Here is a 27,352-nt window from a genome sequence, read left to right on the forward strand (position 1 = left end):
GCACCATTACAAGAACGAGAGGTCATCACCTTAACAGGGTCCTCACAAGCAGCTTTCTGAGGAGAAGAAGTCTTAGAGATCTCTTTGAGAGCAGAGACTTCCTGAAAAAGAGCCTAGAGGATGTCACTCTGCACAATCTCGGAAAAACAGCAACCTTCAAAGATTCACCGGCGGCGACAATAGTAGCGACAGAAGACCTCCACTTCCTAAATGTCGTCCATGATGACAGAGACTTCTTTCTCAACATTCCTCTGTCCCAGCTTCTTCTAGTTCAAAACCCTTCTTCACAGGCTTGCTTCTCTTCTTCTACTTCTTCTTCATCTTCAGAAGACTTGCTGGATCTTACTTCTCCAGTAATGTCAATGATCGAGAGAGAGGCTTTCTTGAGCATTACACTTCTTGCGGCGGAGAGTGAGGGATTCTCAGGAGGAATTGACCCAGTAATCGCACCTCCGGCCTGACCATCGGCGCGTTTATTAGATCGCAAACCTCGAACCCGGACACCGTGTCTATAACTCTCCAGCCCAGGCCCCTTTGATTTAACATCTTTCGCCTTCATCGCGGTCTTCTCTTTCTTGGGAGGAATGGTAGTGCTGATCCCACTTCTAGTTCCAACCATTTTGAAAGGAATTTGAACAAAACTGTCACACAAATAACCGTCGAGAGGGGTGAAAGCGCAAATAAGGGAAATAAACCACAAAAACAGAGAAGAAATGCAGGAAATTTCAAAGTTTGAACAAGAGGTAACTTCCCTGCTTTTCTCGAAAATGAAGCCGTCCGCATGTAATAGAGCATGACAAGGAGAAATACGACGTTGTAGCAAGGAATGGGCCATGGTCCGTCTCAGGCCCAAGAGAAAAACAAGTGGCATTTTAGCCCGGCAATACAGTCGAATGGGCCAACCAGAAAAATGGGCCCATGAGAAAATTATCATGAAGCATATGCGAACATATAACAGAGAGGAACCAGTTCTAACAACTTCTTCTGCTATCTCCATAGAAGAATCACAAGGAGGCACACTTACTACCTCAGTTTCACGAAAGATGCAAGGACATCTTGTGCGACATCCTTCTCACCGACCGGATTGCAAGCACCAAAAAATCCAATGATACCAACATCAAGTGGGGATCAGAGAAAACAAGAGGAGATCCCAAGCTATCATAATCACTCTCCACAACATCTTCATACATAGCACTAGGTTCTGGGTTCTCATCAATCACATCGACATCCCTAACTTCCTTTTCTTTCTCAAACAACACGAGGAGAAGGGACAGAACCAGAAATACCTTGAATCCACACAAGAGGAGCTTCACTTGGAGAAACTGAACGTTGTTCATTGTAGAGATCAACAGACGATGCCTGGAAGAGACAGACCCAATGACATCTTGGATTGACAAAAAACAGCCTTCCTTGGAGCAATCATCACACCCTTCTTCTTGGCAATAATATTTTCTCTTGTAGGGAGAGTCTTCTTAGGTTGAGCACCTCCGGCCTGACCATCAGCACTCTTCCTAGAGGACATCCCCTTAACACGAACACCACGTTGGGTGATCTGAAACTCTATGGCTTCCTTCACGACAACTTTCTTTTTCACCATGGTAGAAGTTCTCTTCCCGCTTCTTGTTCCAACCACTCTGACAAAATTTGCAAGATAACTTCCACAAAATAACATGAAGCAAAGAGTGGTTACACTAACCAGAAAATCGTCAATAGCAAGAGCTGAGAACCAGAGAAATCCAAAACATCGTCGTGAGATAAACCGAGCCAAGAGATTAGTCAAGCTCAAAAAATATGGCTACATATACAACATGACATCAAGACAGAGAGTGACAGAGTTTTCCCGAACAACCAAAGGAGAGAAACTGGGCCAGAGCAAGAACGAAGCCCAAACTATGAACCAAAATGGCATAAGAGCCCTGTACGCGCGTCGAATGAGCCAACCAGATAAATGGGCCCATGAATAAAAAGTGAAGAAATTCCAATAACAATCATCCACATAAAGCACCATATCATAATCAAAGGCCCTCAAAAGACAATACTGGCCTAGACCCAGTAATTGCTATTGAACAATAACACACAGCTGAAGTGAGGACCGAAGATCTTCAAAACTATCAGCATCCAAAACCTTAGCAAAAATGTCAGCTAGTTGATTTTTAGAGATAATCATACCACTGATGTTGTTACAGAGCAATGTCTTGACATCTTGCCCGACACCATACTCAGTACTCATTTGTTTCAACCACAAGAGAAGAGTGTTGCTGCTACCAGCTGCAATATATTCAGACTCTGAAATGCTTTTTCTATCAACTGCACTTCCTGCCCAGTCAGTGTCACAGTATCCCACAAGAGTAGAAGTAGTATCACAGGAATATAAGAGCCCAAAATCAGCAGTTCCAGAAAAGTACCTTACAGTGCGCTTAGCCTGAGAAAGATGGCTAACTTTGGGATTAACTTGATACAGAGCACACACACCAACAAAGTAAGCAATATCTAGACGGTTGGCGGTGAGATATGAAAGGCTTCCAATAATACGTATCCCATCTTCAATATAACCAATGACCTCTACAACAGGGTAATTTTTCTGAATTCTTGAAGAATGAGCACATCTTAGAAGCAAAGCTTCAGCCCCCTTGTCAGGGAACGACTTATCACGAGGAGCATCATCTTCAGACACAATGTCGACCACTTTGTCACCAACATCTGTCCTGACATCTGTGCTACTAGATAAAACTTCATCCTCATCATCAGTACTTTCAGAATCATCATAAGTGTTATTAGCAACCACTTTTATAGACTCCATCATAGACTTGGTGCGTTTGTTAAAGACACGATAAGTACGACTATTTCTGGAATACCAAAAAAAGATACCTTCATCACTTTTGGGATAAAGCTTACGACGAGGATCCCGATCAGCAAGGATGTAGCACACAGAGCCAAAGACATGGAAGTACTCGACGTATGTCTCTTTCCCCCTCCATATCTCATAATGAGTTACAGTAGCACCCGGACGAATGATAACTCTGTTATGAATATGGCATGCTGTGTTGAGCGCTTCAGCCCTCAAGAGAAGTGGAATGTCTTTGGCAAGCATCATCACTCGAGCCATTTCCTGAAGAGTCCGATTCTTCATTTCAACAACCTCATTTTGTTGTGGGATGATGGAGGCAGAAAATTCAGGAGCTATTCCTTCTATGCTCTCTCTTTTTTCTCTTTGCACTTGCCTCTTTCCACCGAGACTTTCAATTTGCATAGGACCCATCAATTCCATGTGTGGGAGCTCGAGAACACGTGAAGTGGTAAGATGTTGCACCATCTTGTGCAACTTCTGAACCTGTTTTCCTATCTTAGCTTCATCTGCCTTGGACAGGAGACACTTGCTGACTTGAGAGTCTTTGACCGGGGACCACATGTAACAATCGTCTGAAGTCCTGGTTCCTTTCATAAGCTCATCTTGTTCCTCATTTATCACAACACACTCATCACGAGTAAAATTGACGCGCAAATTCAAGTCACAGAGTTGACTGATACTGATAAGATTAGCAGTCAGACCTTCCACCAATAAAGCCTCAGTCAAGCAAGACATACCAGGATAATTTAGCTGACCTTTACCAATAATCTTGGCTTTCACTCCATCGCCGAAGGTAACATGACAATTAGAGTAAGGTTTTACGTTGGTCAGGAAAGCATGATCACCTGTCATGTGGCGAGAGCAACCACTATCAAAGTACCAGTCGCTACCTGTGGAAGCACTCAGAGATGTGTATGCGATGTTGGCACGGTAGGACTCATTCTTCACTCTCCATTCCATGCGAGATGAGGGGGAACGACTTGGTTGAGCTTGCCTATGGGAGGATTGATGCCGATGAAGATTCCTCCCATATAGACGATAGCAAAATGGCCGAATATGACCCTTACGTCCACAGTGATGACAGACCCAACGAGGTCTGTTGACAAGAGACCTGGTTGGTCTATAAGGATGCTGCTGGTGCTGATGCTGACTCTGGAACTTGACACGGCCAGATGTCTGAGACATATTTCGCGGCATCTGGGCAGCAGACTTTTGAGGGACAAAAGTAGTCTGAGACGTGGAAGCACCGTGGGTATACCCAAGCCCCTTCAAGTTCTTTGCAGGCTTTCCAACTGTGAGAATTTTATCAAGACTGTCGGTGCCGGAGTTCAACATCCTGACTGATTTGGTCATCTGGTCCAGCTCTCCATTTAGGCGGCTGACTTCCCGTTTCAGATCAACAATGGTTTCTAGTAGCCTTGTCTTGTCTTCAGTCAAAGAGAGAATAAGAGCACACTGCTTGTCAAGAACATGAGACTCTTCAATCCATTTAGTGTGTAAAACATTATACGCATTATTCAAGGCATCATCAGACAATTCCTCATCTATAACAAATTTCTGTGAGGATTCAGCAGATTCATTAATAGATTCAAGGTCATGAGTGGGAATAGAGGCAGTGAAGGCCACAAAGTTACTTATCTGGTCGGAGTCGCTATCTTCTTCATCCGACAAAGTGGCGTTGTATCCCTTGTTCCGCCTTTTGAGGAAGTTGGGACATTCCTTCTGAATATGTCCGAACCCTTCACATTCATGGCACTGAATTCCTTTGCCTTTTCCAGAGCGTTCACCACCTTTTTCGTTCCTGTGAGAGTCAACATTTTTCTGGAATCTTTGTTGAAAGTTATCCTTGACGTCTTGGGAGACATTATTCTCAGGCATCTGATTGAATCTCATTTTCTGGAATCTGATTGAATTATGACCCTGCTATAATTCTTGGCCAGCAAAGCTATGGTATTGTCAATATCATTGTCAAAATCTAAGAATACCTGCTCCTTTTGTTTATGAACAGAGCCTGTTAGGGCCACCCCTTTGTGTTTCTTCTCTATCTTGGGCAGGGAGAGCTCAAATGTCATGAGAGATCTCATAAGTTCATCAAACTTCAGCGTTTTCAGGTCATGGACTTCTTCAATGGCCGTGATCTTCATTTTGAATATGGGACTCAGGGCTCTCGGAGTTTTTCGGACAAGATCTTCGTCGGTCATGGGTTTCCCAAGGGAGTATGATTCATTGGCAAGGTCTCGGATTCGAACGTTGAATTCAGCAACTGATTCATCCTCAAACATAGCAAGGGCTTCAAAATTGGTTGTGAGGTATTGAAGCTTCTGTTCACGGACCTTTGTGGTACCCTCATACGCAACAGCAAGGATTTTCCAGGCCTCTTTGGCACTAGTGCATGTATTTATCAACCTGAAAACATTTGTATCGACCCCGTTAAATATAGCATTTAGAGCACGTGAGTTACCAAGGGCCGAATCATCTTCAGCAAGGGTCCAGTCTTTTTCGGGTTTTGCACCAATAGGGGCTCCTTTGTCATCAGCCTGAATAGGAGCTTCCCACCCGTGAATCACTGCTTTCTAGGTTCTGTTATCAAGGGACTTCATGAAGGCGGTCATTCGTGCCTTCCAATAACCATAGTTGGTTCCGTCGAGTACTGGAGGGCGAGTGATCGAACCTCCCTCTTTGGAACTATCCATATCTGGTAATCAGAAGAAAAAAAATCCAGGAAACCACCAAAAGATCTAGGTGCCTGCTCTGATACCAATTGAAATTCTGATTAGTCGCAAAGACAAGATGTCGCACAAAATGTGTTGACAATGTGTCCGACAACTTGCTTGAACACAGATTATGGATAAACAACAAACAGTGCAATAAATAAACGACACACAATATGGTTACCCAGTTCGGTGCAACATCACCTACGTCTGGGGGCACTCTGCCAGTGGAAAGGATTTCACTATCTTGTAGTCAATAGTACACACAAGGTTTATATCTGATTACAATCAACAAATCAATAAAACCTAGAGACTATTACCACCAGTGATCACCTAGTCAGGGACTCACCCTGAATTTGAGCTCCGTCTCAATTCCACCCTTCGAGCAACCGCCTGGCTCGGATGACCTTCAGTCTTCAACAGTTCGTGAACCTTCAATCACGAGAACACAAAACCCAAATCTCACAAACACTCAATCTTTCTGGAATAGTGTTTGAGGAATTACACCGCTCTTATCAAAACACAAAGCCTCCCAATCCGCCGGTCTTGCACGTCTAGGAGCTCTAGGTATTTTGATAAAGCGTCAAAGCTGCTAAGGGGGGAGCGCAGGGCTTTTATAGCAGCTGTACAATGCTGGAAGTGAATCTCGGGTTTCCTTACCCGGCACAAACGAATATCACATAGTAAAGACACCAGCGAGGCAAATATCTTGCAATGAATACAGCAGCGAGGCAATCTGGCAAGGCTGTACAATACCTGGAAGTGTATCTAGGGTTTCCTTACCCATTCTCGCAAGAATATCACGCAGTAAAGACACCAGCGAGGCAATCTGGAAAACTGGAAACTTGCCCGAAATACTGTCTGTACACAGGAGGAAGGATGTCGTACCAGAAGCTGAAGCATGAAGACCGACATCTTTCCAACCAACTTGCACTAAAAAATAAAGCCAACATATAACGTAACAACACATATCAAACAATTTTCATTCACAATCATAATAAATATCATCTCATAATAACGTATCATATTCAATTTTATTGGATTTCAATTAAATTCATATTGAAAAATAACAATTTGAAATTGACAGTCACAATAAATGTAGTCTCATAATGCCGTATCATATTCAATTTTATTTTATTTCAATTCAATTCAATTCATATCGAACAATTACAATTTACAATCATAATAACTATCATCTCATAATAACGTATCATATTCAATTTTATGTGATTTTAATTCAATTCAATTCACAATCACAATAACTATTGTCTCATAATAACGTATCATATTCAATTTTGTTTGATTTCAATTCAATTAAATTCATATTGAAAAATCATAAATTTATAATTAACAATCACAATAACTATAGTCTCATTATAACGTATCATATTCAATTTCTTTAAATCGTATGAGTATTGGTTAGAGAGTCACTCGTAGTGTATTTGTTGAATATGTAAATGTGAATTTGGGTATTGATTATGTACTTGTTGAACTTTGATTTTCGGTATTGTTGAACTTCTGGTCTTGGGCATTGTTGGACTTCTAATTTTGGCTTGAGTTTAAAGTGTGTTTGTTTTTTGTGTAAGTGTTTTAATTTTTATTTTTTTAAAGGCTATAAAGGATTGTGATTCTAAATCAGTTGAACAAACAATGTCGATGTATCGGAAGTTAGTACAAAAAGAAAGAGGACAATTATGATCTTATGACTGTTATGTTTTTTATAATTATATCGCAACTAATTGAGTCCGAATGTCTAAACACGGTTAAAACACGATTAAATACCCATTTAACACGACTATTAAACGGTTTAATTTAAACGGTTATGGATCTGTAAAAAAAAATAAACGGTCGGATTTGGATCTAGATATCAAACACGATTAATAAATGATCGGATTTGGTTCTAGCAATTATTTATGCAAACACGATTAACACGACACGATTACGACACGAACACGAAATTTTGCCATCCCTAAATATTATCTTAGCATAAAAAAATAATAATAAGAGAAATTCCTGATGAATAAAAAATTGCAATGTCTACCGATGCTTAAATCTTATAGGTCTCACGTGGTAGTAGTACTAGACTACTAGTAACTAGTTTAGAAAGCTTTGATTAACTGATAATATAATAAAATTAAGGGAGCCCGAGCAGAATAGCAAAGTCAAACGTTGTAATTGTCAAAATAGCCAACTTTTGGTTTATTTTTAATGTGTAGCCAATATACCACATTAACAGTAAAAAAATACAAATTTTCCCTTCATTTAAATAATATCAAATCAAAATATTTGGAAGATTCCCGCGTCCAAAAAAGAAAGAAATAAAATTGGAATCGCGTGAATAAATGCCAACTAAAACAGATCCACCGTGATAAATGCATATCTAACAAATCCCACCGTGATAAATGCTTATCTTTCAACACGCAACCAAACCTACACCGCACGAGAAAAGATTCATAAACAAAGTCAATTAACAGCAATTAACAGATATTGACGTTAATTAACAGATATTAACGTTAATTAACAAGATTGAAATCGTTCAAAAACCTACATAACAGCAATTAACAAATATTAACGTTAATTAACAGGATTGAAATCGTTCCATACATGAATCAATGAGTGAAAAATCTTCAATCAAAGCTCTAATTTAACATCTAATTTAGGTTGCAATCAAATTAAATAGGTAAACTGAGCTTGGTCGACGAATTCGTACAAGAGAAATCAACACGTATCAACACATATTAACAGAAATCAACACGTATCAACACAAATTAACAGAAATCAACACAAAATTAACACAAACCAACAAGAGAAATACTTACATGGATACAAGTTGGTGGGAACGCCTTGAGGATACTTACACGTATCAAGAGGACATGTTCCTCCGCGATCCGCGCTGCCTCACTCACGCATTCCCCGCACTCGCACTGCGCCGCCGCCGTCACCGACTCATACACTGTCTTCTTGAACCCTCCGCCGCCGGAGATCTCCTCCTCCACCGCCGCCAACGTCGCTTCTCTCATCAGCTCCAATCCGAACCCTAACCCTAATCCGGCCGCCGCGGCGCTCTCTCTGCAAGTCGTGTAGAGAATCTCGCCCGAAGTAGAGGAGGAGGAGAACTTCTCACCGGAGAAGATCCCTCCGTCGCCCGGCTCGTATCGTAGGTAGCATCACCGGATCTAGATCCGAGCGGACTCCGCTCCGCGAGCTTAGTCACGCAGCTTCGACACCGCTCGGCAAAGATGTATTCTCTGCACTGGAACACGCCGGAGATGGCGGTGTGTTCTTCTTCTTCGTCACCTTCGCTGGTTATTAAGAATTTTGAATCGGATGATCGCGAGACTAGCTCTTGGAAGAGAGCTGAGAGTTGGGCTAAGCTGGGCTGTTGGGCATCGTCGGAAAGAGATGACCGTCGAGCTTGGATCTCCAACGCGAACAAGAAGACCAGTGATAGGGTTGAGAAAGAGAGAGATCACGTAATCAAATTCAAATTGTAATTGAGAATAAATTTATTGCTATTAATCACGAAATCAAACACATTTGACTTTCTATTTTTGTATAATTATAAAAATAACACGTTATATTCTCAGCAAGGTCATTTTCGACAAAAAAAATGGGCTAAGATGCCACATCATCAATTTTGGCTATTTTTTAAAAAAAATTTAAACGTTGGCTAATATGCAATCTCAACGTTTGATTTTGGCTAATTCGTCTAATTTTCTTAAAATTAATATGAATAATTTTATTTATTATGCTAAAAGTTCAATTTTTTTTTTTGCAAGGCTAATTAAGACGACATGGCATTACATTACACGTACCACTCTATGTGGCTTAGACAGGTGATTCCATTATAATGGAAATGCCACGTGTATCATTTAATATATACGAATTTTATAACCCGTAAAAAATAATTCAGATTCAACTTTCTTTTTCAAAAAAAAGAAAAAAAAACTTTCAACTGTCAATATATACATATATATTTATTGATTAATTTTTTTTAATATTTGTATTGATTAATTATAAAAAATTAATTTTACATCAATTGTTCATAAATAGAATTCGAATGTGTCATAAAATATGAATATCATATCATCATTATTCTATTATCTAACGAAGAAAAATAAAACGTCTAGAAATGTCATAAAATACCATTCATTATTCTTCTGCTCAAAGATCATATACAGCAGAAAAAAAAAAAAACGCAAAGTAGCTTTGTTAACTTAAAAATTACAAACTACAAAAATTAAAATTAAACATACAAAAAAAAAAAAAAAACATCATAATCCTTTTTCTCTAATCGGACTTAGAACTCGAAGAGACTAGCTGACTATATAGTTTTTCTTTTTTTAATCTTCTCCTATCAGTTAGTCTTAAATTATCATTTTGTTACCAGTTTTAAAATTCACTAAACACCCATTATAGATGTGGTTGAAGTGATATAGATGTTAAAACACCCATTGTTTTCAAAATTTGGTAAAAAAAAAATATCGAGTTACTGTATTTTTTTTTTATCTTTTATTACAAAAATTATAGTATTTTTTCTTGTTTACCTGTTACATTTGACTTATAATTTTTTTTTTCGCTTATACAATTTCATTCAAAAAATGAAGTATTTATCAAAGGCTTTGAAAATACTAATATTAAAAAAAAAAACCATAGTTAAATAAAAAAATGTTTTAAGCATTAACATCTTCAAATAAGATATTTGTGGAATTTCTCCTATAGAGGTTATAACATTCTGATGATCCAACCAAATTAACATTGAATGGGCTTTAGCCCAAATCTGATCATGAGCTCTAAAAGTTCTTAAATTTGGGCCTTTTGACTAAGCCCACTTCTTCAGCTGAGTATCAATGATATCCATTGCATTGTCTTCAATGGCTTTATTTGACTATTATACTTCTTTGATGACACAATATACATTGTTTATTTTAAGTCTCTGTTAGGTCTCAATAGCTAAGCTGATTATTTACAAATCCTAAATATCATGTTTTTTGGGTGGACAAAGTTGAATATTGAACTGTTGGTCTCTATATATTAGTACACTTACATGTCTGAAGTTAGTTTTTATTTTATTATAAAAAAGTTAGGCCCTTCTTTTACGTGCTAGCTCTTGGGTTTTCACTTGTAAATGGTTTGTCCGATTTTCAGTTTTCAGTTTAAAGATTTTCAGGCTTGCTCTGCTTGTTTTCGCGTCACCGTTGCTGATTTCACAGTGGATTGTATGATTTTTCAATTTTGCACATTTTAATTTTGTTAAATATTATCATACAAGAAATATAGAATTTCTAACCAATAAATTGATATTTAGGAATTATAATGATTTATTAAAACATAGATTAATAAATATATGGTTTAATTTTAATAATATAATGATAGAGAATAATATTTTTATAGTGTGAATTTTTGTTTTTTGAAGGATTTTTTTAGTGTGAAATTTTGTATCGTGATTTGAGTATAAAAATAAAAGAATTCTGGTTGTCAAAATCCACGAAAATGGTGTGATTTCATATCAAACTGATTCCAAATATGGAGTTATATGGACTGGAAATATTTATAAAAGGACAGAGAGAGAGAGACGGAATAAAAATAATAGGAGACACGTAATGTGAAGCTAATTTTATTTTCATGTGATAAAAATAATATAATGTCAGATTTCGACTCGCCGATCGCGGTTTGCAATCCCGTCATGTTGTACTCTCTGCCGGATTTGAGAGCGGTCAGGCTTTCTTCGACGGAGCTCTCTATTGGGTCTACAAACACGAAAGCATCAACACGTACGGATTGGAATCTTTCGATTTGGGCTCGGAGCAGTTTCGCTACCGCTCTCCCGAAGAGCCTATCACGAAAATCGATGTGTTGGTGAATCACACACGAGCCTATCACCAAGGAATGAGCTCGTTTACTATGACCCAAGTCGAGGCGGCCCGAGATTCAAATCATTGCTTACACTCTAAGCTTCTTCTCGCTCAAGGATATTGTGAGGCCGGGTAATTTCATTTGACTTATAATTTTTTTTTCGCTTATACAATTTCATTCAAAAAATGAAGTATTTATCAAAGGCTTTGAAAATACTAATATTTTAAAAAAACTACCATAGTTAAATAAAAAAATGTTTTAAGCATTAACATCTTCAAATAAGATATTTGTGGAATTTCTCCTATAGAGGTTATAACATTCTGATGATCCAACCAAATTAACATTGAATGGGCTTTAGCCCAAATCTGATCATGAGCTCTAAAAGTTCTTCAATTTGGGCCTTTTGACTAAGCCCACTTCTTCAGCTGAGTATCAATGATATCCATTGCATTGTCTTCAATGGCTTTATTTGACTATTATACTTCTTTGATGACACAATTTACAGTTTAAATTCATTTCATATTGATATTACGCATTGTAATCGATATACAGATGCGAAATCGCTATGGAAACGATGAGAGGGAATAAAGAAGTTCAAATCTGCCATGGAGCGATCTCTGCTACGGAAAAGGTCTCTGCCATGGAGCGAAATCGCTATGGAAACGATGAGAGGGAATAAAGAAATTCATTTCAGGCTTGCTCTGCTTGTTTTCGCGTCACCGTTGCTGATTTCACAGTGGATTGTATGATTTTTCAATTTTGCGCATTTTAATTTTGTTAAATATTATCATACAATAAATATAGAATTTCTAACCAATAAATTGATATTTAAGAATTATAATGATTTATTAAAACATAGATTAATAAATATATGGTTTAATTTTAATAATATAATGATAGAGAATAATATTTTTATAGTGTGAATTTTTGTTTTTTGAAGGAATTTTTAGTGTGAAATTTTGCATCGTGATTTGAGTATAAAAATAAAAGAATTCTGGTTGTCAAAATCCACGAAAATGGTGTGATTTCATATCAAACTGATTCCAAATATGGAATATTGAGTTATATGGACTGGAAATATTTATAAAAGGGTAGAGAGAAAGAGAGAGACGGAATAAAAATAATAGGAGAAAAGTAATGTGAAGCTAATTTTATTGTCATGTGCTGAAGATAATATAATGTCAGATTTCGACTCGCCGATCGCGGTTTGCAACTCTGAAACACGGGTCGTTACAAGGTTGTGATGTTGTACTCTCTGCCGGATTTGAGAGCGGTCAGGCTTTCTTCGACGGAGCTCTCTATTTGGAAGACGAAAGCATCAACATGTACGGATTGGTTTCTTTCGATTTGGGCTCGGAGCAGTTTCGCTACCGCTCTCCCGAAGAGCCTATCACGAAAATCGATGTGTTGGTGAATCAAGCACGACCTTTCCGAGGAATGAGCTCGTTTACTATGACCCAAGTCGAGGCGGCCCGACATTCAAATCATTGCTTACACTCTAATGCGGAGGTACTCAATGTTCATTCTGAGGTATGGAATTTTTTATTTTATTTTATGAAATTCCATGGAAGTACTAGTTTTTTTTTAGGCCGGGTAACATGGAAGTAGGCAAGGATATCTCATTTTATTTTTATTTTAAGAAGGTTTAGCCGTTATTTTTAATTTTCGTACATGTCGTTATTTTGCCATTAATTTGCTTGAAGTTGGTGTGTCTTTCATATTTCAGTTTTAGAAGATGGTTTCATTTCTCCACAAAAAGAACATTTAAAATTCATTTACTACATTTCTTTTTTTTTTCTTTTTTTTTTTGCTTGTATCCGTTAGCATATTGGTTAAAACAGTTTGTGAAGGACAACTGAAATAGTTTGTTTGACTTTGACTTTCCCTGTTTGTAACTCATGCTTAAGGAGTTTTATGCTATTGTAAATCTTAGATAGAACTTTGATGTGTTTAGTTATTGAGTATCACGTTTTAATAGGTCTACGAGTTTTTTCGGGTCTGAATTCGTATCTGTTTTGTTGTTGGCTTTGAATCCAAGTATGTGAGATAAGTATAAATTGTTTGAAGAAGAACACACAAGTGACAAAATAGAAACAGAAAAACAGATCAAACTGAAAACTAGAAAATAACTTGAACAGGAAACCCCCAAATAGAAGGGGCTCAAGACATTGCAAAAACCTGAGAGTAAAGCACGTTTGAGTCTAGGAGTGAACTATAGGTTGTTTGACTTCCGAGAAAAATTTAATTATTTTATGTATTAAAATTTGGTGTTCATGGTGACATAAATCTGGAGATTTGGAAGAACAGAACCCGTTCCTCGGCTTCTTCCGGTCGGGACTAAAAGAAATATTTTCGGTCACTGATGACCAGTGGCGGATCCAGAACTTGGAAAGAGGGGGGGCCAAAATTCAGTTTAGGCTGATAAAAAAACAGAAAAAAAAAAAAAAAAAAAAAAAAAAATTTAAGCCTGACCCCACTACCTGGGTCCGCCCCTGCTGATGACCTGAAATTTCGTGTATGTGAAAAATATTTCCGTTCTGGCAGAGGAAAAGTTCACTTCCACTGGAGATTAATCTGGTAGTTGGATATCAATCCAACGGCCCACATATACGTAGAAAAAAAAATTAGAACTAGTATGGGAAGAAATTCCTTCCAAGTCTTATTGGGTATTTTTGCACTCCACACATGATCAGAACTTTCACTTTCAGTCATCACCGAGGAACTGGAAGCTACGTGGAAGTGCACAATGACGGAAGGAACTGGAATTTCGCTTCAGTTCCAGTTCCGGTCCCTAGATTTAGTGACATTCGAAATTTCATATAATCTTTATTCCAAAACCGTCACGGGTCCAATTTGCAATTCTAGACTCTAGCTCATTTTTCAGTGTAGTGAGTACTTTCAAAACTCCGGTTGGGAATTGCGAGGAAATTGAGAAAGCTTGTGCTGATTTTTGGTGGGGCTCAGATAATGGGAAGGATAAATAGCATTGGCACTCTTGGGAGTCTTCTTCAGAGAAGTTTGATGAAGAGCAGGTCCGGAATTCCTTCTTACCATTCGAAGCGGAGGCTATCTTGTCTTAACAAGACCTTCGGGTTTAAAACCCGTGGTAGCTAGCTTGGTCTAGCGGTAATCCCACACACACATCGACGGAGAGGTCATGGGTTCAAGCCCCCATGGAATGCAGAAATGCATGCCCCCTAGGATTTATTCTAATAAGTATGTAATATTGGCCAATAGTGCCACATATTATGTAATCTTGGCCGATAGTGCCACCTGCGCTTTGCGCTGCTAATATATCATGTAATCCTGGCCGATAGTACTGCCTCTACTCAAAAAAAAAAAAAGAAACAGAGCATCTTTGTACCAATTTTTGGTGGAGGCAAACCTAGCTAGAAAAAATCGAATAGGGGGGTCCAAATGAAAAAAAATTAAATTCTATATTGGTAATAAGTTAAAAAAAAATTATTGAACAATTAAAATTAAATTTAGGAGAAATTTTAAATAAATTTAATTAAAAAATGATTATGACAGAAATTTAAGAGCCACTAATAACTAATTAATATAAAAAAAATAATAAATGAAACACTATCAAAATAAATAAATCTAGAAAGAACCACTTCACAATTTATTATATATACATTTTCTTTGCTTTTAACCGGTTAACCAGGAAAAAAATGGTTGATTTAATCGTTTAGTTAATTTTAACAGTAAACATTGTTTATAATTAACCGATCGGTTAATTTTAACTGATCAAAATACAAATCGGCTAACTACTTAATTTTAACAGGTTAAAATACCTATCTTTAGAGACACCAACATGCTACTCCTAGCTATCACACACAAAGATTAAAATACCGATATCGGTACTATTAAGCCATTTTTTGGATTAACACTTATGGACACGTGATGTGAGCGGACTTGGTCACGTGTCTTTGAATTCGTGGGATTAGTGACGAAATATTCCTCTTATCAAGTGACGAACATGAGAATCGATTTCTCAAGTTCTTGGACACTCTTGTAGAGGAAATATAATTTGACTTGGTTAACCTTTGTTTATGAGAGAAAGTGTTTGAGAGAGAGAGAGAGAGAGAGTAAATATTTCTTCTCTCATTCTAGAGAGAATTGAAGTAGATTATTCCTCTATTGTGTTTGGTTTTCTTTTTTTGTGTGATATTATATGAGTTTGGTAGCCTTGTTTTGGTTCTCTTTGTTTGATCTCAAATGTGTTTTGTAAGAGAAAATTACTTGAGGATTTGGCCTAGTTTCGATCGCGGTGGCCTTGGTATCATGATGGCTCACGGGCCTTAGGATCGAGGTAACCCGCCGGTTTCATGCTTCGCGGAGGCTCAACGGCCTAGACCCGTGGAGGCTCGCTGGCCTTGGGACCACGCTAGTAAACCTCGCCTTGGTTCATAGTGGCACGTGGCTTCGAGGTGGCTAGCTGGACATTGACTCGTCGTCTCTTTGCCGAGTAGTCCGTCCGAGACTCTCGTGGCTCGTCGCCTCGCCAAGTACATCCATCTTGCCGAACGGTCCATCGGGTGACCTCGCTGAGTGGTCCGTCGGAGACTCTCCCGTCTCGTGGCTCGTCGCCTCGCTGAGTACGTCTCTCATGTCCATCTTGTGGCATGTCGCCTCGCCGAGTACGTCTCTCATGTTCATCTCGTGGCATGTCATCTCGCCTAGTGCGTCTCTATTGTCCGTCTCATGGCTCGTCGCCTCGTCGAGTGGTCCGTCGGAGACTTGCCCGTCTCGTGGCTCATTGTCTCACTGAGTACGTCTCGTGGCATGTTGCCTCGTTGAGTACATCTCTCTTGTTCGTATCATGGCATGTCGTCTCGCCTAGCGCGTCTCTCATGTCCGTCTCGTGGCTCGCAAAACGCACACATCAACGGTTACATGCCGAGTGCACAAGGAATATCCCAAATTACGCATGTCATGGGAACGATTACTCTTTAAACTGTCGAGAACGTGGGACTGGTCACCCCACGTACTTGACCCAAATACCCCTATAAATAGAGGAGGAGTTCGCTCAGGAAATGATGACATATATATTATGCATGCACAAGCACTCGCCACAAACTTCACCTATCGTTCAACACCCTCGTTTACTATCTCTCTTTTACCAGATTCGTCTATATTTAGAGATAATCCTGCCAAAAGACTCGAACTTCTCGAGAATGCGTTCTCAAAACCAAGTGCTTTTTGTGAGACAATTGTTATACTAATTTTGTCTGTCAACAAAATGCATGAAGAATTACAATTCCTATTTAATTTTGAGAAAAGTTAGGCCAACTTGATGTCTCAATATGCTAGAAATAATCCACATAAGCTGAACATATAAACTGGCAAGTATAAAGGACAGAGTGTTAAGAATAAGATCAAATTTTGCGTGGACAAATTCATATTTATGGCAATAATAATCCGCGTGTCTCTTAAACAATAAAGCTGAATTTTGGAGAAATTGGAAGTCCCAATTTACAAATTTGAGTTTTGAAATTTTAATGGAATTTTGACACAATTAATTAAGTTTTCAATAATCGTTTTTTAAAATAAAGTTGAATGTTCAATTTTTTTTTTCTTTCCTGTTCTGATGGTCAAAATTTAATTCAACAAGGCGGGACCTATAACTTAATTGATATGTTAGTCTGGATATAGACTTGCTTGTGTCTACTTTTCAAATTCAGACCAAAAAAAAAAAAGACTCAAGAGTCATCGGAAATTTATACAAGAGTTCTATCAGCAATTACGTAAAAATGTTGGACCACATCATTAAGTGTGCACAGAGACTTCTAGTCAACCATGCATTAATTTGCCGTTATCATTATTTCAAATAACGATACCGATACTCATACCGAGGTCTGATTTTACGGATATGACGAGTGTCGACGGATATATCAACGGATATCGATGATATGTCGACTACCGACGGATATATCTACAAAAATCCTATAAAAATAGATATTTTTAAACAACCCAATATATATATGTTATCAAATCCAAATTATGAAAATAAAAAATCAAATACTACAGAGTTCATGACAAGAAATAAACTTAAAATAGAGAGTACGAAACATAAAATAGTTCTCAAATACTACAAAACAATCCCAATTTCAATATTACAATTTCAAGTACACAATCATATATTCTAAATCACTATTTAACTATATCAATTTCAATACACAATTTCAATCCAAGTGATTTTAAATTTTTTTACTCTGGCGGAAAAACGAACGGCCGCCGGTGATGGGTGGCTGGAAAATTAAAACCTTGTTGGTACTTCACCAAAAGTTGGGGATCTGAAAAATAATCAAGTCCTAATCTCAACTATGTAAAAAATTTCAACAAACTCGAGTTGAACCAATCTAATAAGTAAAAACAAATTCAAAATAATCAAAACCCTAACTTTGGAACTTACCGTACGTTCAACGCCGATATATCAATCAATATCGTCGATGGCGTATAAACCTCTCCTATGACTGGCGATTTCGCATGGTGAAGAAGATTTCACCTTTGATATCGCCAAAATCGTATAAGCTTCGCTCTCTGGAAGTCGGTCTGCATGGGTATGGAATGAATGATACTTCTCCTGATTTTAGCGATATTTTTCCTGAAATAACTTGTCAATTTATCGCAATAAAATGAAAAATCAGCGATATATCCCGATAAAAAAATGATATAATATAAAACGGTAACGTTTATATACGATTTTTTACCGAGACTCTTCAAAAAAGATATATTGTCGATATATAGTTATACATCGGCGATATTTTGAACCTTGGCTAATATGAAAGAGTGTCACATCAACAATTTAATCTCTCCATGTTAGTCTAGATAGACTTGCTTGTGTTGAATTTTCAAACCCAGAAAAAAAGACAAAGACTTGAAAAATTGTACTGGCCGGCTAGTAGCTAGTGAATGTACGAATCATCAATAATGTAGATATTGCTTTTTATTTACAGCACATAAACATTTATGTATGATATATCAATCATGAAAAGTTACACATATCACATGTAATTTACCGAATTGACTTCAGTTGTGTTGACTTCATAACTCCAGTCTTATCATTGATCAATGAGTAATGCTATTTGGCACAACTCACGATCCCCAACTATCCATTGACACGTGGAAGTTGGTGGACACGTGTCAACCTCTGAGTGGATCGTTGGGGATCGTGAGTTGTGCCAAAAATCATTCCCGTTGATCAATTGAACATAAATTTGATCTTCTTGTCCTTTGAAGCAGACGAAATTCTGAAGCTTCCTAGGCAACCTTATAGATCAACATCTGGAAATTCAAGATCCCACTCGTCAAAATATCATTCCATCCTAATTATCGAAACTATTTTATTTTGGCACAAATCACCATTTTATTTTGTCCTATTATCGACATCTTCGCCTCTAGCACTTGTATGAGCTTTCTTAATAATGTAACTTAAGATCTTTTCCAAAAAAAAAACCCACCAAAATTGACAACAAAATCGAACGGGCTCAAGATAAACAGAGGAAACGCTGAAAGGCGGAGCAAAACAAATGAGAAACATTGTGAGGAACAATTTCTGAAGTTTAAGACTCGAATGCCAATTTATTTTAATTCCTTAATAATTGAACATGCAAAAAAATATATTTTCTTTCTCCTTATTATAGCTTAATGACTCGACCATATTCGAGTCCTATCAAAATGGTATAACAATAACATGAGAGAAAGACCTGAACTTGTTTGGGACAAGTGGTAATTACGGATGGATAGAACGCGGGATCGAATTCTGTTTATATTTTGGAGTGTGTTTATGTGGTATAATAATAGATTTTCATATTTGTATAACTCCTCATATTTGTATACATCTGTTATTGTATTATTGGCTAATAATGCCCTCTTCAAATAATAATAATAATAATAATAATAATAATAATAATAATAATAATAATAATAAAGAACATGAGAGAAACCTCGATGGTTATCACGCAAATCACATTCCGCTGAAAATTATCATGAGGTTCTATATATGTGAAGTCAATCTCTATAAGATGTGTAACTTATATTTTCATAGATCTCATTCACATTTTCAGGTGAATTCCTAACGGGCACTAACTTATGAATCAAAGATTGATAGTTGAAAGTCAGTTGTATTCATTAACATTCTTTATCGAAATAATAAGAAATAAACGATCTAATAAAGTTAGTCTTTTGATTTTGCTCAGAATCTAAAGTTGGTCTTTGCTCTACTCAGTTGTAAATTATATTTGACGTGTGCAACCTTTTGTGTTGTGGTATTAATGACAATATTCAATCACATATGATATATCTTTATTTTGTAAATAAAAACAATACGAAATACTACTTCGTTTATTGTGGTTATAGACCCGGTCGAGATAGCACAATAGTGATGTTTTTTCATCTTCTTCTATCAAATTGTGGAACAATACAATTTTGAACGTTCAGTAACCAGCCAAAACAATTTTCCATGAGGTTTCCAAGGTTATTGCTGCTACAAGTCCATTTCATTATGTGGATCAATAGATATATTAATGATAAATCAATATTGAATCACGCATGATATCTTTATTTTGTAAATATAAAGGAAATACTTTTTCGTTTTCTGTGGTTATAGACCCAGTCAAGTTTACACCATAACAATGTTGTATTTATATTTCTTCTATCAACTTGTGAAACTGACATGACAATACAATTTTCCATGAAGTCGTTGGTCTTAGCTGGGCAAGTATTGAAACGTCTAATTCTGAATAAAGTCTTTAATCTCCATGTAATCAACACATTAAAGTTTTTTTTAGTCATTTTCGGATGTGGAAAGTAAACACAAGCAAGCATGTCTTGACTAACATAAATTTAGTTAAACTTATAGGTAATTTACGGAAAATATTGCCGGTGGCATTATCAAGTTATAAAACTGGTATGACACCAATTATCAAGAAACAACATTTTTACATAATTGCCGATATAGTACATTCACTAGCCAACCAATACATGGTTGAATAGAAGTCTTTGTGGTCCAACATTTTTATTCAATGCTGATAAGAACACTCACCAGCCAAGCAATACAATCTTCCATCAAGTCTAGCCTTTTTGTTTTTTGTGTTTTTTTTTTCCTTTATGTATTTGAAAAGTAAACACAAGCAACCAGGAACAAGTCATGAATTATGTCAAGGAGGGCTAAAATTAATATAGATTTATAATTTTATAGATTTAAAAAAAACTCGATAATGTCAGATAACTAGTTTTATTATGTATAAAAAAAATAAGAATTGATTATACAATTAAAAAAAGTAATCATAAATATATAACAATTAAGATGTAAAATAAATAGACCTACATTAGCAACATATTTTTGTATCTATTATTTGTTTGATTTATTCATACTTCTCTTTCATGTCTATTACATGTTTATACAACTAAATGGCCTTTGTAAAAATAAAAAATCAAATGAGCCCAATATAGCAATAAAAGAAAAAAAAAATTATAACTTATTAACCCATTCCAAACATCACGTTTGGTATATAGCCAACGTTTGAAAACTTTAGGAAAATAGCTAAACAGATGAGGTGTCACTTGAATAAGCCAGTCAAATTTCATATTTTGTCCTTCCAGTTTTTATTTTTTATTTTTTGCTACAGTGATTCGTCACTTTCTCTATCATAAAGTTTTTTTTCTCATCAAAACTTCAAAAATCCATATCTTTCTCATATGAACTCGAAATTTAGTGATTCCAAAATCCTACGGATTCGTAGCGAGAAGAGCTTCAAAAATAGACCCATTGTGTTGGATGAAAAATCATGTCTACGACTGTAGAATTCCGTCGGAGTTCACTATTGGTACATTAATTGTCATTAATTGTCAAAATTTTAAATTATTTACATTTTTTTTTGTAAATTATAACATGTTTAATATAAGGATATTTAAGTAAAATATAATCGTTGGTCTCTACCTTCTTTGGGCTACAAGGTGTCATGGACTCCAACAGCAGCCTCTTCTCTCTCACTCATCTCCAATATCTCTCTCTCTCTCAAAATGATTTCAAAGGATCTTCAATCTCACCCAACTTTGGTAGGTTTCCCAGCTTGCTTTTTCTTTCCCTTTTACACTCCAATTTCAGTGGCCATATTCCTCCAGAACTTGCTCACTTGTCTAACTTGCTCAAACTTGAAATCGATTCTGACAAGTTAAGAGCCGAGACAAGTAGCTTGAAACGAATCCTGACGAACCTAACTTCTCTCACACACTTGAGTTTAGAGTATGTCAACATGTTTGACGTCTTACCCAATTCTTTCATGAACCTCTCAACTTCTCTTACATATCTTCATCTTCGTTCCAACCAATTCAAAGGGAGATTTCCAGAACATATTTTTCGGCTGCCAAACCTTACATTGGTCTCTTTAGTAGATAGCCCAAGTCTCAATGTTTCATTCCCTAAACAAAATTGGACCAGTCAACTCACCTATTTGGAGCTTTCCAACATAAGATTAGAAAGAGATATAACCTTTTTATCTCGAGCTTTAAAAAAAATAACAATTATTCATGTAGTAAATTGTAGTTATGTCAGACTACCACCTCCTCCTCCTTTTCCATGTTTCAGTGAAATCATTTCGTTAGATCTTCCATACAACAAATTTGAAGGCCAGCTACCCTATCTTTGTAGCAACTCATCAACTAAAAAAGCTTTTCTATGTGACTCTTCAACTCATCAACTCTTGGGACCTCTTCCATTGAATTTACAAACCTTGAGATTAAACAACAACCTTCTTTATGGGACAATACCCACTTGGTTATATTCCCTTCCAAATCTAATGGTCTTGGATCTAGGGAACAATAAATTGAGTGGTGTCGTCATATTGGAACATTTTTTAGGGAACAATAAATTCTCTCAAAGTTGTCGACCTGTCAAACAACAGCTTCAACGGCAATATCCTTCCGTGCCTTGGAAATTTCAGCAACTCTTTGTCAGTTTTGGATTTGAGAAGGAACAAGTTTAATGGCATTATTCCTTCAGCGTTTTCAAATGGAAGCTCTTTGAGAACGCTAAACCTCAACGGAAACAAATTGGAAGGCCCGCTGCCGCAATCTTTGCTTAACTCCAAGCGTTTGGAAGTTCTAGATGTCGGAAACAACGAACTCAATGGCGTTTTTCCTCAGTTCTTGGAGTCTCTTCCAGAGCTACGAGTTCTTGTATTGAGGTCTAACAGATTTCACGGTGCAATAAAGAATCCCAAGAGTAGCTTTCCTTTTCAGAATTTGAGAATCATGGATCTCTCCGACAACATGTTTGTGGGTGTCTTGCCAGCAAAATATTTTGAGAATTTCAAGGCAATGATCGGTGCACATGCAAGTACGTTGGAATACTTGGAATCTGGAAATAATAGTAGATATGCCTATTATCAAGACTCTGTGGCGGTGTCAATGAAAGGACACTACATCGAGCTGGAGAAAATCCAAACCTTGTTGACAACGATTGATTTCTCAAGAAATGGATTCACGGGTGCGATTCCGAAAACGATCGGGAAGCTCGATTCGCTCAAAGGCCTCAATTTCTCTCGCAACAATCTCGTCGGTCCGATCCCACCCTCGTTGGGAGATTTGAGCAATCTCGAGTGGTTAGACCTCTCTTCCAACGAGCTCGTCGGAGAGATCCCGCAACAACTGGCCTCGAACCTGAATCAGCTGGGGTTCCTAAATCTGTCTGACAACAATTTGAATGGAGAAATTCCTCGAGGAACACAATTCGACACATTCAGCAACGATACCTACAACGGAAACTTGGGGCTGTGCGGATTTCCTTTGACGAAGCCGTGCAACAGTGAAGAGGAAGGCAAACAAAAGGTTAACGGTGACGATGACGAACAAAGCGTAAATGGAACGCTAACGTGGAAGTTATTTGCAATGATTGGATACGGGGCGGGTCTTGGAATCGGAGTATCCGTTGGGTACACCGTGTTCTTCAGCAGAAGATTCGATTATTGGCTTCGAAAAAGGACCGTTAGACGACGGCACTGCAAATCTCTAGCAGAAATTATAAAGCAGAGGAAATAAGGTGTGCTTTTCAATAATTTTTTCTTTGATATATATATATATATATACTTTCAGATCCTAACTCTTTTTTTTTTTTTTTTATCTACGTATAGGAAAGAGCACGAGAAGTGGTGTTGTGAGTTCTGCATTTGTTTGGAGATCATTCTGTACTTGTTTTTCTGTTATTTTCCTGTAATATATGATCGGATTCACCTCTATTTTGTTTTCTGAGCTTTATTTAAGTGCTATCTTTTGTAAGGAATAAATACTCAAGTACTTACTATCAGTCTTATATCTAAGAGTGTCAACATTAATGACACCCAATGTACGGTGCCATTATTTTCCGTTTCTTATTCTAGCCTTCAAAGTTTTTTTTTTTTTTTCCTGAGTTAATCATCAGGTCTCAAATGTATGTTTCTACGTTCCATTGAATGGTTTAACGTCAACTTAATGTGTTTCTATTTCAACTCATAAAATTATTTTGAAGATTAAGCAGTTTTATAAGAATACAAAACAAAGAACAACAAAGCTCATGAGCAGGAACATCAAAATACTTAATGAAGATTACGCACGTCATGGGAACGGTTACTCTTTAAATCGTCGAGAACGTGAGACTGATCACTCCACGTACTTGACCAAAAGACCCCTATAAATAGAGGAGAAGAGTTCGCTGAGTAAAATAGGAGAGATTTCCATTTTCCTTTCCCTCCTATTTTCCGGGTTCCAAACGGAGCCTTATTTTCCTTGGATTCGAAAAGTAAACACTACCAAGTCTCATTGCGCTGAGCTAGCTATTTTCCAGTAGTGAAAGTTCTAATCTTTTCCTAAAAAAAATAAATAAAAAAAGAAAAAGATCTAGGTCGACAAACAAATTCGAATGAGCGCAACAAAAACAGAGGAAATGCTGAAAGGCTGAGCAAAATAGAGGAAAATCATATTGATAAACTTTGTGCAAAAAACAAAAGAAAGAAAATGTGGCGGAAAATTGTGTGACGTTTAAGGCTTAAATGCAATTTTTTAATATATATATATATATATATATATATATTTAATATTAAGCATATTTCAAGAAATAGAAAAAAAAAGAATTATATTTTTTTTTCTTGATTTTTGAGACAGTGAAGGATAATAAACTCTGAATCGTCGCACAAAGGACTTGACCATGTTCAAATCCTACGAAGGAACCTCTTTAAAAATGTTATCTCCTCTGAAATATACACTCTTTGCATAGTAATCCAAGTAAACCAAAACTCTAAGCTTGGATGAGCAAACACTTGTATTAATTGTTATGAAATTCAACATAATTTAAGAAAAAAAAATCACGATGAAAAACAGAATTTCGCAATTTGTTTGAAATTCCATTGAATTTTCAAAATGTCCTTCAAAATTAATAAATTGGCTTTTCAAATTTCTTCAAAATTCAGCGATAATATTTACAGCTACACGTATTATCAATGCATAAAGTTGTATAGGTTAAAGTCAAATCACACTAACACAAAAATCTTGACATATTGCTCTATATATTTTCCAATTCAAAATTTAGCTTTTATGGATTATTTTTAAATTATTGATAAATCAAGTTGGCCCAACTGTTCTAGGACAATATTAAATAAGAACTGTAATTTTCTTCAAGCTGGCCCAAATTGAAATATCAGAGGACTATATGTGTTATATGCCAGTGGGACTGTGTTATAAACTAATAGCGCCAAATTTATTTCATTGTCAATAAAAATATGAAACTACTTCTTCGCGGTTATTGACCCAGTCAAGTTAACACAATAACGATATCGATGTTTTTCTTTTTCTTTTTTGTTTTTCCTATCAAGTTGTGAAACGGACATGAGAATATAAATTTCCATTGCTGAATAAAAGTCTTTGTGCTTAAGTCTCTGCAGATCTTTCGTCACCTTGTAATCGACAAGACAACCATAGTCATTTTTTTCCATTGGATGAGAATTGCAGTTTATCATTAAAATATCTCAATGTGGAAGAGAATAGCAACTTTTCGTTTTCCTCTAAAGTCTTTACAATATACACTAAACACACAAACAAAAACTGATTATTTCAAAACAAAAATACGATAGTTTATAACGCAAGCTAAGGTTTTTTTTTTTTTTTAATACAAAGTATAACAAATGATTAAACATTATTTTTTTTGTAAACAAATAAAAACCCAATTATTTAACAAACATAAACGGATTGACTTGTGTTTATTAACTAACAAACAAAACTGAAGGGTATCTGAGACTAAGTATAAGTAATCGGGCATTGGTCAAAACCATAAGCCCCCTCAACCTAAAAGAAATAATCCTTCCAGTTCTTCTGACTACTTGGAAGGCGCTCAACTATGTTCTCAGACTCCTAATGAGTATAGTACGGTTGATCGGTACTCGACTTCAGATTTCAGAATATGGGACGGGTTCAGAATATGGATACACTGTATTCTTCAGCAGAAGATTTGAACTTTGGCTCATCAAGAGGATCGCTAGACGGGGACAATGCAAATCTCTTAGTTGAAATTATAAAGAATAATAAAAAAAAAAGGTTTGATTTTCGCTAGTTCAACTTCCAACTCTTTTTTGTTTATATGTAGGGATGTGCACGAGGAAATTTGTCCATGAGTATCTGACATGTGATTGTTCATCGTTAAATGTGTTCATTGATTTGCCAACCGGTTATTTTCTGTTCTTGCACTGTATTTCATATTGTCTTATTTAGAGTCTTAAACGGACATAGAAACTTATAAATATCACAATATTGACAAATTCACGGTTGAATAGAAAGTCTTTGTGCATACTTAGTGAATGATATGTGGTCCAATATTTTTTACATTATTGCTGATAGAACTAAGTTTCCATCAAGTCTTTTAGTCTTCTGTTCTGGATTTGAAAAGTAAACACTACCACAAAACTCTGTTTATCAATTACAGTTTTATTTTTAAAAATATTACATTGTGGTCTAAAAATGAAGTATGTTAAAATACATTACGATCATCAAATTGATGGGATTTATTAGACTGCTTAGCGGGAGATTTTAATGAGTGAGTTGGTTAGCAATTCCCAAAAGCAGGAGGATTTCACTGAGCTATATATATAAGTTCAACCAATAAATATAAAATCATACATGTATCCTTCTTTGGTAATAGACATGGTCAACTAAACTCGAATCAAATAAATTCGGAAAAAGGCATATTTCTAAATTATTAATGTTATTCGTAATCGTAGGACTATTAATGTTTTGTATTTTCTTTTCCTTATTCTTTTATTCATTAGTCAAGTTGTGAAACTGACATGACACCCAGAAACAACATTTTTACACAATTGCTGATAGTTACAATAACTAGGCAACGAATAATATTTTCGTCAAGTCTTTATAGTCGTCTATGGTTTGGAAACTCAAAAAAATAAATCTATCTAGACAAACATAGAGATTTAATTATAGATGTCACACTCACACCATTTAATATTGACGAATGCATATGGTTGAAAATAGAAGTCTTTGTGCATACTTAACGACGTGGCCCAACATTTTACAACACTTAGCCACGCAATACAATTTTCCATAAAGTCTTTCAAGTCCTTTTTTTTCCTTCTTGATTTTAAAGTAAACACAAGCAATTCTAGATCACATACAATTTCCAAATGTTTTATTTATTTATTGTGGATTTAAAGCATCTCATCATCCATAGTCCTCTCCTTCGTCGATAATGGGTTCGGTTTTGTGGGTGTTTCCTCTTTTCTCTTCTTCCTTTCTCCTACAACACATTCCTCGATCACCACCACTTTGTCATCCTCACGAATAATTGATTTGGTTAGGCTAGAGAATATAGTAGGTCAAACAGAAACGAATTCACCTAGATTAAACCCCCCTAACACATACCAATAAATGAATTATTTTACAATTTGAAAAAACC

At 36.4% G+C, this 27,352-nt stretch overlaps 2 protein-coding genes across 2 annotated transcripts; one reads left to right on the top strand and one right to left on the bottom strand.

Annotated features, from left to right (window-relative positions):
* Nucleotides 1–1,345: 1,345 nt before the first annotated feature.
* Nucleotides 1,346–8,579, bottom strand: LOC149398759 (uncharacterized). Its single transcript, XM_089614669.1, has 8 exons — nucleotides 8,379–8,579; nucleotides 5,478–5,543; nucleotides 5,310–5,385; nucleotides 4,834–5,225; nucleotides 3,694–4,726; nucleotides 2,869–3,450; nucleotides 2,170–2,712; nucleotides 1,346–1,719 (listed from the first exon to the last, which is right to left on the bottom strand). The coding sequence occupies exons 1-8, from the start codon at nucleotides 8,577–8,579 to the stop codon at nucleotides 1,346–1,348; spliced, it is 3,267 nt and encodes a 1,088-aa protein (XP_089470795.1).
* Nucleotides 8,580–21,602: 13,023 nt separating this feature from the next.
* LOC149398760 (receptor-like protein 54) lies at nucleotides 21,603–23,792 on the top strand. The gene is made up of 3 exons (XM_089614670.1): nucleotides 21,603–22,238; nucleotides 22,282–23,461; nucleotides 23,553–23,792. Exons 1-2 carry the CDS (start codon nucleotides 21,678–21,680, stop codon nucleotides 23,458–23,460), a joined length of 1,740 nt encoding a protein of 579 aa, XP_089470796.1. The 5' UTR covers nucleotides 21,603–21,677; the 3' UTR covers nucleotide 23,461; nucleotides 23,553–23,792.
* Nucleotides 23,793–27,352: the final 3,560 nt, after the last annotated feature.

Source organism: Urtica dioica, chromosome 5 (genome assembly GCF_054948205.1).
Source record: "Urtica dioica subsp. dioica isolate 48M chromosome 5, U.dioica_male_clone48M_v1_H2, whole genome shotgun sequence".
NCBI lineage: Eukaryota > Viridiplantae > Streptophyta > Magnoliopsida > Rosales > Urticaceae > Urtica > Urtica dioica.